The 11,798-nt window shown below is 34.7% G+C and overlaps 1 protein-coding gene across 2 annotated transcripts in view; it reads left to right on the forward strand.

The window, feature by feature from the left end:
- The first annotated feature begins 8,539 nt into the window (after positions 1-8,539).
- The window catches only part of ECT5 (evolutionarily conserved C-terminal region 5), a 3,577-nt gene continuing 318 nt past the window's right edge, over positions 8,540-11,798 (forward strand). The window contains exons 1-7 of one of the 2 annotated variants that reach the window (XM_079045141.1): positions 8,540-8,800; positions 9,546-9,619; positions 9,699-9,822; positions 9,896-9,975; positions 10,076-10,561; positions 10,804-11,559; positions 11,636-11,798. The exon at positions 11,636-11,798 is cut by the window's right edge and continues 318 nt beyond it. In XM_079045141.1, coding sequence (XP_078901267.1) covers positions 8,749-8,800; positions 9,546-9,619; positions 9,699-9,822; positions 9,896-9,975; positions 10,076-10,561; positions 10,804-11,559; positions 11,636-11,798 — 1,735 coding nt within the window. In that variant the 5' untranslated portion in view covers positions 8,540-8,748. The remainder of the gene's footprint in view (positions 8,801-9,545; positions 9,620-9,698; positions 9,823-9,895; positions 9,976-10,075; positions 10,562-10,803; positions 11,560-11,635) is intronic. The other variant, XM_079045142.1, reaches the window with a different exon arrangement.

Consider the following 11,798-nt stretch of genomic DNA (forward strand, 5'->3'; position numbering starts at 1 on the left):
ATTTCTGAGTACATGTCAAAGCTAGTGGGAGCATAAGTGTTATGCAAATAATCATCATGTTAGTGGGAGCATGATAATTATTGTTAGTGTTGCAAGTTAGAAATGTTAATTATAGAAAACAAAAGTTTCAATTCGTGAGGCTGCAGGGATTGAAAAAGTTGTTTTGCTATAATTAAGGGAGATGATATACTTCATTTTAGTTCTAAAGGCTTAGATTGAGACCTTAATCATCTTTAGTCAAGAATATATATATGAATTTCATGTTGGATTGGTTCAACTTAAGGAAATTCTATATATTGCGTTCTCAAAATTCGATTATGATTACGACATCCCTCTTCATAGTCAAATTTTGAAAACATGGCAAATAAAAATATTGTAGCAAAAGACTGGTCTAGAATCATGTCTTTATGTGAGACATCATGAATCGTGTACCATTTGCTTTGGGTACAGGATCGATTGCATGTGCTATATTATTTGTCATTTCTAAATTTTTCCAAATGCCCAGAGGCATTAAGAAGGGAGAAGGTCTAGAATTGGATATGACTAAAATGATTAAGCAATTGTCGAGGACAATCTGAGGTTTACCAAAGATTGGTTGCTCAGGGACAGTTGGAAGTATAGTGCTAATTTTGGAAGGACCATATTGACATATTCTAAAAAGAGGCATCTCTTATTCAGAAGTGATAGTCAAAATGAGAATATGGAGTTGTCTCCATAGGTGGAAGTTATCTATGTAAGATTAGAAAACTTAATGCAAGAAGCATGTCCAAAGCAATGTACTTTGAATATGAGACTTAGTTTCCATGGAGTTGATCTCCATTGGAATACCTTATAATGACTGTTGACAAGTCTTTGTGACTTTGTACATATTCATTACAGGAGGGTCAGTGCATATAAGTTTAAAATCTAAACAAATTTCGATAAATGATAGGAATTTGAAATTCTCACATTTTTCGATAAGGATTTGGGAGTGTGAAATTAGAATCATTGAAATTATGTTCAATTGGTTTATTTCACAAAGTAAGGATCATAGACAAACATAGAGTGCATACTTGGTGTATGTCAAAGCTATTGTTTAAGAAAAACATAGTGTACATGCTTGGAGCATGGGACAACTAGTGTTTTTAATTCAAGTATAAAGTTGATAAAACCGAAACAATGAATAATGAGTAATCAGTATGGTGATAAATAAAAGTGTTTATTTATATTCATAGGGTTTGATACCATATTTGATTCATTTATTCTTGTGTTTCACTTTGCATGTTTTGACTTCTAGAATAACTAAGTCGCTCTTCCTGAATGATTAAGTTATTCAAACCATCCACAGTCGGTCATATGTTGGAAGTAGATATGAATCAAGATTGTCATGGGTTGGTTTGTAGAGGTCCAAGTTGGTGGACAAAGTGGTGCTACAACACTCATGAGTGCTCATAAGTTCTGAGTATTGGATTCAACCCGCGCTCATTTGAATCACTTCATGGATTTTATCACGAGTGATCATGAGACGATAATATCTTATATTCTTCAAACCTAGAGATATGAGTTGTTACTATGAGTTGGTTATACATTGATTGCACGAAAACGCATTTGGTAACTCGATGTTATAAAACATGCATTTGTGTATGATTCAACAAGTAGTAGAACAAGCCATATGAGTCGAAGTTTATCCATTCCTTTTACCTTCGGGATAAAAGCGATATTTGTGGGCCCCTCGATGATTTAGCGATGACACATGTGAGTGCTTGGCCAAGCCAGGACTGATTTGATTTGTTCAATCAGTCAGTCATCATAAATCGAAAATCGGGAAACAACAAATGGACAGAGAGAATGATTATAATCCATGTCTCAGTCCATATGATATCTAGAATGGAGGAATATATGATCCCTTATCTAATGGACAAGTCATTGACAAGGTCAGAGTTCGACAGCGACTTTAAGAGCTACGATTGCCAGTTAGGTTTTGAAGTCATACTCAATAATAGTTTTAGACTTATCCAAGTGGGAGACTGTTGGATTAATGTCTAAGTCCATAACTATATTTGGTATGTACTTGACCCGACCCGGCATGGTCCATTTGGGTTGCACTTCACCGGCACAATTTATATGGATAGTCTTTTGAGAATAGTATATTTATGATTTATATTAATATATTATAAGTTCTAATATATTAATATGGAATCATATTATTTAATTAGTATTGATCAAGAATTAATTTAGAATTAATTAAGTGATCAAAAAGAACTAATTAAATATGGACTCTTATATATATGGAATGGGCCAAGTTCATTTAGGTTGGGCTAAGCTTCATGGATGGTCCATGGAGCTTTTAACCCATGGATCCTATGTAAATGAAAGGTCATGGGTATTAGGGTTTACATGGATGTAACCCTAATCCTCCATAATATATAAAGGGGTCCTTGGCTCACAAAATTGGCACAAGTGTGTGAAAATAAGAGTGGGCCGATTTTAGTGTGCATACATATTCTCTCAAGTTCTTCCAAGGTGTTTTGGTGATTTGTGATTCCATTTGAGGCTTCCACACTATTGGGGATAAGCTCTTAAAGCTTGAAGACATCAAGCTACATCAAAAGGTATGTCATCTAACTAGAACTTTGTAGTATAGGTGCTTCATAATATGCTAGTTAGGATGAAACCTTGGAATAGTTAATATTTGCATGTATAATAGAGAAAACATAGATTCAAGGTTTATAGGGTTGCATGTACACCATAGGAGTGTTAGAATGCTCAAAACCCAACAAATACTACCTTCCACACCTACCTATACCTTCCCCAAGGCTCTACCTGATAACTCCAATTCGTCCCAAAATAAATCATATCCCACAGACTACCACATATCTCAAATCCTAGGCTATCCTAAGATTTGCTCTACCCACATCAATCAGACCAATCATAACATGTTGCCTTTATGCATGCAAATTATACACATAAAAGGATCAAATAGACTTTCGAATAAGAGATCCTACCCTAGGACCACAACCAAACAAGGAACAGGAAATAAGGCCAAATCAATCATTCTAAGGCTATAAACTCCTAACCGTATACAATTTAAAATCATACACATAGCAAGATCCATACGATTATCATAACTCAAATATCAGTATAACATGGCTAACATGTTGGGGAACTACTTACTTGGCTCGGCCGATCATGCGCGTTGCACTCTTCTCTTTTGCGTTCTTAGAAAGTTTTTAACTTTTATTTTTGAAAACAATTTTACCATTTCCTTAGTTTGAGTCTTGACACACCCGAGAGTGTGCCCGAATCCCTCAAACCAAGGCTCTGATACCAACTTGTAACGACCCAATTTTCAAAAGAAAATTTTCATTTTTGATTAACCAAAAGACTTTCTACAAACCATGAATTCACAAATACAATTGTTTTCAAAATTCATATCAAATACAATTTTATTTCAAATCACCAGAGTGTCCCATAAAAACGCCTGAGAGAGAGTGCACGCCACGCCATCAAACCTTGCCCTTGCCCTTGGGCTTAGATGTACCTGAAACAAATCCACAAACTGTAAGCTAATGCTTAGTGAGTTCCCCAGAGCATACCCCACACACAATCCACAATCCACATATCATATTTGCTATAAAAGCTACATATATCACATAAGCCATGCATACAAACATATAAGGATGCCATGGGCTCCCCCACATGGTCTCATACCAAAGTGCCATGGGCTCCCCATGGTATTTAACTGAAAAGCCATGGGCTCCCCCACATGGTCTTTCATACGACTGCCATGAGCTCCCCCCATGGTCTTTAACTAACAAGCTATGGGCTCCTCCACATGGTCTTATCCAAGTGCCATGGGCTCCCCTATGGTCTTCCCTTCAAGTATCATATAATCACTAGCATACCACTTAGCATATAGCTAACTATCATACCACATATCTCTACTACAACTAGTATACCACATACTACAAAATGGGCCGACCTTGGTGCTTTGACCCATTGGTATGGTGAGGAGACTCACCTCTCGAATGCTGAACTGACAAGCTAAGATAAGGAAATCCCACGCACTGCTCCAACTCAACTGCCTATAATCATCATGTGATTAACTTGTCACAATCCCGAAATACCATAAGTACCCTAAAAGTCAACCCTGGTCAAAGTCAAGGTCAACAGTCCATGTTGACCTCAACTCGTCGAGTGCATCCTAGCAACTCGTCGAGTTCCTCCAGAGTCCATTCCACTGAATCCATGTCAACTCGCCGAGTCACCTAAATAACTCGACGAGTTCATCAAATGTCCATAAAACTAAAAGTTCATGCAGTCCCAAAACCCTAATCCTTCACTGCACTCATTCAGAAACTCGAAAACGGGTAAACCCTACCCGACTCTTTGAGTCGGTTAAGGGACTCGACGAGTTCCTTCAGTCCCTTTTGTGTTCAGCCATTTTCAGTGGGATCTAAGGTCCCAAACTTCAGATCTAACCTCCCCTAGTGCAGTTACCACGTAAAGTTGCAAACTTTACGTGCATGCAAGGCCTCACAAGGCTAAAACATCAAAACTAAGCTCCCTACAAGGTTTTAGTGCATGGAAAGGGTCTAAGCTGGATAAAGTGAGCAACTTTATGTCATTGGGGACCTAAAGAGGTCCAGATCTGGAACCATATCCTTGTGATAAGTCCAAATCCGAGTATGACCCCATTTTGCACCAAAAGTAGCCATTTACATCAAAGAAAAGGGATCTAAGCAACTATAGATCAAGGTGATGACTTTATACCTCAAGATGGTTGCCAATACAGAGTAGATGTCGGATCTACTGCTTCTCTTCTTGCTCCTTCTTCTTCAAGCTCCAAAATCCTTCACAACCACACCAAAATTGCTTACAAAAACTCTCTCTCTCTCTCTCTCTCTCACTCTAGAAGGTGCAAGGTTCAACTAGGGTTTTCTCTGGCTAATGAAGTGGTAAGGGAGGCCACAAGAGGCAGATTATGTTATTTAAATAGGGTGCAAACCCTAAAAATTAGGGTTTTCCTTTACAACACCTACTCGTCGAGTCGGGGCCTTCCGACTCGTCGAGAAGAATTTAAAATCCGTGTCCTCATACGATCTCTACTCGACGAGTTGGAGCTCCCCAACTCGCCGAGTCCCAATACAAAACCCTAAAATTTATAAAATTAAATAATACTTGGAACATGTGTTACACCCAACCTGATTGCAGTGCATCCGCCCGTGTTCAACATTTATTTAGGATTTTGGGATGGTACTCTGATGAATATTTTTCACAATGGCATACTTTTATTAGGTTGATTCAAATATTTGTTGGTTTTGATTAACTTAAAAATGAAATTTTTACTCAAGGTTTTTGGGGTGTTACACAAAGATGAAATGCAATAAAGAAAGGATCTTTGCAACTTACAAAGGTCCAGAAGCATGGAGAATGCAATGATCTTCAAGCTTCAAACTCCTAAGTATCACCTTTCTTGATTCCTTCACCAAAACACCTCAAATGAGCACCAAACGTGGTTTAAGGAGAGAGGATAAGATCATAACACTTAAAGGAGGCTAGGGTTTCTCTCAAGGGACGTTCTATGGTTAATGCACGTTGAGAAATGACAAACCCTTGGAGTTATTCACCTTAAATAGTCCCAAAACCCTAAAAACATGATTAGCTCACTAGGATGAAGACGTGACACGTCTATAAATAGGCGTGTCACGCCCTCTACGATAATTTCTAGATTTTTAGGTTTTTAGCAAATACAATTAATGACTTCCTACTTCGCCCCGTCATTCTACTTCCCCTTGGACTATAAAACCCCCATTTAAATAATGGAATACACAGTCGGAAATAGGGTGTTACAATACAGATGTATAGGAAACCATTGAGGGATTGATATTGGGTTTGAAGGGTTCAAATTGATAGTTGTTTCTCCACTTTGGTTAGGTGGAAAGAAAGTCTAATTGTCATTAAATCGTATGTTTCTCTTGGTTCGTCTCCTTCTTAATTTCGTTGTTTTGCTTGATGTGTGTTAAAATCTGGGATCAACTTCTTATTTCTTCTTATCTTTCAAACTAAAATTTCACACCAATTTTTTCATTTTAACTTGTGGTTGATTTGATACAAAGGCAAAACTATCTTTCTGAAAATCCAATAACATCGGATGACCATTTTTCTTGCCCCTACGTCAACTACCTGGTCTTCACCATCCCCACCATGCAATGTAATTTCCTTTGAAATAGTTCACCATTGATCCATCGTTTATTATTTGTTCGTTGTTTGAATTTGGTTGGATAAATTCCAGACATCCCAACAATGAGGTTGTATACCATCTAGTAGTGAGTCAAACCCAAAATGAGTTATAAAGCCCACTCCCAAGGTTATTTGATCCTAATTTAAACTTTTATTAAAATATAACAACAATACAGAGTACACGTCCAACTTTATGATATTCATATGAAATATGTGATCTTTGATTTTTTTTGAAAAACACAAACTATCGTAGTTTGGAGCTTACAAAGTACGAATTTCCGACATCCAAATTTCAAGTGTGATATGTGCATGGATAACTTTGTTATAAAGAAAACAATTGAATAAAAATCAGCTCTACCGTAGTTCATATGAGTTATGAATGTTCAAAGTTGGATCATTTTTTATATCTTTAGCAAATAACCTACTTTGAAACTATAAAAGTATGAATTTTTGATATCCAAATTTGGAATGTGATATGTTTATGGATAACCATTGTTACAAAGAAAACAATAAATTTTTTTTTAGCTCAAACATAATTCGTATGAGTTAATTACGAAGGTTCAAAGTTGGATAAAAACAATGATCTTTCGTATGTTGCCACATATGAATTTCTCAGATTTTAGCAAACGGTGCTTGCAAAAATCATGACTATTTTAGTTATTTTGTCTGTGGATTAACATTAATAGTTTTTTTTATCAAAAAAATTAAAATAAAGTTATAGGGTCCATTTCTTTGTTCGCAGCAAACACTGTGAAATAGTTTGATAAAATGATGTCGTTATTCGCAGACCCTAGAAAACTTTGCATTTTTTTTTATAAAAATAAGAAATAATTAGGTAAGTACTTGTAACACCAAAATATGGTATTTTAATGAATATCTTTATAATTTTTGGCAAAACATAACGTTATTAAATTACAAAATCATTATATATATACTTATAAAGGAAGCATTTTTCCTTTCACCACATTTATTTGAAACTCCCATTCATTTTTCATTTCACCACATTCATTTGAAACTCCCATGACTTTTCAATTTCTTTTTAATAATGATTATAAGTTGGTTAATAAGGTTAAATAAATATAAAACCTAAAGTGTAATTATATACAAACTAAATTTCAATATTAAAAGAATATATTTTCTTCTACTTATAAAGGTATGTTTTTAACTTTTAACATATTATACTTAATTTATTAGGTCTAATATGTTGTTATATGTAAACCATTATCATTTTAAAGCTACAACTTTTGAACAATTTGTATAAAATACTTAAATTGTTAATTTAAATATAATCTTACATGATCAACTTAAATATAAATTTTAGTTCAACTTAAACAATTCAAAAAATATTTTGTAAATAGTTAAACGTGATAAATTGTAGTGTATTTCTAATAATGATTATAAGTTGGTTAATAAGGTTAAATAAGTATCAAACCTAATGTGTAATCATAAATAAACTAAATTTCACTATTCAAAAATAATATTTTTACTTCTACTTATAAAGTTATGTCTTTAACTTTTAACATATTATACTTAATTTATTATATTTAATATGTTGTTGTATGTAAACCATTATCAGTTTAAAGTTACAACTTTTGAATAGTTTGAACAAATTACTTAAATTGTTAATTTAAATATAACATTACAGGGTCAACTTCAATATAAATTTCAGTTCCACTTAAAAAACCCAAATAATATTTTGTGAATAGTTAAAAGTGATAAATTGTAGTGCTAAATGCAAAAACTAAATTGTAATCTCAATTTAACTAAAATATCTCTTAAAGATATTTTTATAATCGATAAAAGTTTTCAAATAAGCAGTTTAAAATAACTTACAATACCAATAGTTAAAAATAACTCCATATAAATGATTATATTGTTACCTTTAAAAAAATTGTTTGATATTTTAAATAATTACAATGATAGAAATTAAAACGTCAAACAAATAAATTTTAAAAAATTAATTAACAATAACAACAACTATAAATAACTTTAAACCATATATTATATTTAATTTTATTCATGATTAACCTACGGGTAGAGGTCATTCAAAAGATTAAGATTATGCAGTTTTAATATATGTATATATTATCATATAATTCAAAATAATCAATATATTATATCAACTTAGTATACAAATTATTATATCAAATTTAACAATATTATTATATTTAAAAAAAAATATATTTGTAAAGATTCCAGCTATATAGATGCTTCTTCGCAACGCGCGAGTATTCGCCTGGTTTTAATATAATGGTAAGAGAGAGGGCTTCATCTACTCCGTAATCAAACAGAAGTTGATAAACACAGAAAATAAAAAAACTAAAAAAAGTATAAGTTATAACACCCCATTATCGCAGTTTGCTCATGGGGAAAAGATAAAAAAAAGGGTAATATTTTACTCTGCAACAAATGTAAATCTTTCGATTTCTGCTCAATAATTTGGTGCCTATTCGAATCAGAACTCGATTTCTGTTGCATTCATGCGCTATCATCATCCAATTCTTCGTTCGGGCTTAGATTCTCCAGATGGCAGCAACCCAACATCAATCCACCGATCACATCATTGTTCCTCCAAATGGTATGTTTTCGCTCTATCGGCATTAGCTCATCATCGTATTGATTGTCGGTTCAGGTCACATAGTTGTTTAATTTCATTTTGTTAATTACTCGAGCGATCGTTGTGCGATGTCGATGTCGATGTAGATGCTGTCTGTTTATTTAGAACGATTTGATTTCTTGCTTCCTAGCAGTTTAGCATCTACTATCAGATACTCTCTGTTCGTTGTATGAGAGAAAATAATTAATTATCGGGCCCTCAGATGCAATCATAATACAGAAAGTATTATAGAATCCGACAGCGGATGGCAGATTTCATAGGTGAAAGTTCAAGGACACTGGCTAGTGACATTTTTTATCTTCTTTACTCGGATATGTATATGGTGTCGCTTGTCTTCACTGATTAACTTTCGAATTTATAAAAGAGTTTCAGAGTCTGATATATTGATGCTTCAGCAACAACTTAAATACCGAGATTGCTTTACTCAAACCACCTTTTGCTATAATCAAGGTATAAAAGCACAAAGAAAACAAAAATAAAGAGTATTTCTATAAAGGAGACTGTATCTTTAAGCTATAACACAAACTGTATGTGTATACCACTTGGTTAACACTATCAAGATTTGGAGAATGTGATAACTAACATCATTTCTTACCCTGAAGTTCAATTTGTTCAATTCTCTTCTTAAAATGTCTCTTTTGTTGAAACTTCTAGTTAACACACTAACCTTTTATGAACAATTCTTTGTAATGCTTGGTATCTCAAGACTCTTCTATTACTGAGTCCTTGGTAATGAATGCAGAGGAGAAACTGGTGCAACCTGATATGATTAAAGAACAGGTATTTCTTTGCTATCATTTGATAGATGGAAGGTATAAATGATATAAATTAGATGTTCTTTTGTCCTAATAATTCTCAGGATGCTGCAATCAGCTATTCAAGGGATAATCCAAGCCACTCAGGAGCCTTGAATGTGGCTGGAGATCTCACTGTCTATCCACCCAATCTTTGTGCCCCTTTAGCACATCCAATGTACTACAAAGGTCTGTTTCTATTTTTGTCCACCTGTCAAATTCCTTTTGATAATATATTTTTTTTGACTCTTTTATCCTTCAGGTTTTGAAAATGCCTCAGGTAAATGGGATGAATACTCTCCATTCATCAACACCGAGACACTGGATGCCAATGGATCTCCTGTAAGTTGAATGTTTGCATTTCAGTTTTCACAACTATTACCTAAAATTTACTTTGTTTTTTTGTTTTGTTTTGTTTTGTTTTTTTTTTTTAATCTTCAAGGCAATGTATACAGACAATTCTGTTGTGTTCCACACGGGTTATGGCTACAATTCCCAAATGCCATATGGTCCATATTCTCCAGTGACCACACCTCTCCCTTCTGTTAATGGTGATGCTCAGCTATATCCACATCCAGCTCAGCAATATACATTCTCTGGATCACCATATTATCAGCATCCTGTTCCTCCTTATACTCCAGTTTCACAACAGCCAGAATTGAACTCTTTGGTGAACAGTGAACATGGTGATGGAATGGTGTATGGAGCAAGACCTGGTTTTTCATCAGCATTAGGTGGTTCTGTTGGGAGAGGTGATCCTCCAGGGAGAGTTGGTTTTCAGGAAAATCTGGATGCATTCAGAAGTAGAGGAGGAGGACTTTGGTCTGATTGGTCTGGACAATCAGATAGACACAGATCATTTATGCCATTATCACCTTCTGTATCTCCTCATCATACATTTGGATCTTTTCAACAAACCTTTGGATCGGTTAGTCCTTTTATTATCTTCTTTTAGTCATTATAAATCATTTGTGTTCTAATGAATTGAAATAATTCCTTTTTGTGCTTCTATAACATACATCTAGTCTCAAATGACATAAAAGCCCTTAAGTTTGGCAGAAATGTGCCTTTTGTGTATTCTCCCTATAATTTATGTGTTTTAGTAAATGAAGTACCTTAATTTTACCCGAAAATGACAGAAATGTAACCTTTTTTATTTATATTCTTCAGACATCTCAACAGCCACCATCATTCTACGGAGCAAGCTCTTACGACACCACCTATTTAAACAACGGCCTCACTCCAAACCACGCGTTTGCCACGTCATCACTCTCCACGCCAGATGGACGACCATGGCCCACACTCGACAACACCAGACGCCGAGGTGGCAGGGGACCCACTTCTCTTTGCAGTTGTAGTTCCACTCTTGATATTCTCAGTGAACAAAACCGTGGTCCCAGAGCCTCTAGACCTAAATCCCTTTTACCTACCGATAACATTCCCAATAACAACAACAACAATAATAATAATAATAATAATAATAATAATAATAATAACATGGATGCTTCCTCCCAAAGCCTCTCGGATTCTGTCTCGGAATACACCACTGAGGCTAAATTCTTCATCATCAAATCCTACAGTGAAGATAATGTCCATAAATCCATCAAATACAGTATTTGGGCTAGCACTTCAAATGGAAACAGGAAGTTAGATTCTGCATATCGTGAAGCAAAAGAGAAGCAAACTTCTGTTCACATATTTCTGTTTTTCTCAGTGAATGCAAGTGGACAGTTTTGTGGGGTGGCTGAAATGGTAGGGGGTGTTGACTTTGACAAAAGTGTGGATTACTGGCAACAAGATAAATGGAGTGGGCAGTTTCCAGTTAAATGGCATATCATTAAAGATGTTCCCAACAGTCAGTTTCGCCATATAGTTTTGGAAAATAACGACAACAAACCTGTCACCAATAGTCGAGATACACAGGAGGTAATTTGACCTTATTGCCCTTTTGTTATGAGTATGAGATATTAATCATGAATATCGAATGGATGAATTATTACAGGTGAAATTTGAGCAAGGAGTTGAAATGTTGAAAATTTTCAATAAATATGAAACTGATATGTCGATTCTCGATGACTTTGACTTTTATGAAGAAAGACAGAAAGCCATGCAAGAGCGAAAAGCAAGACAACAACAACAACAGCAACAACAGGGAAACTTGGGGG

This window comes from Lactuca virosa, chromosome 4 (genome assembly GCF_052849685.1).
Source record: "Lactuca virosa cultivar CGN04683 chromosome 4, Lactuca_virosa_CGN04683_v6, whole genome shotgun sequence".
In the NCBI taxonomy this organism is placed as follows: domain Eukaryota; kingdom Viridiplantae; phylum Streptophyta; class Magnoliopsida; order Asterales; family Asteraceae; genus Lactuca; species Lactuca virosa.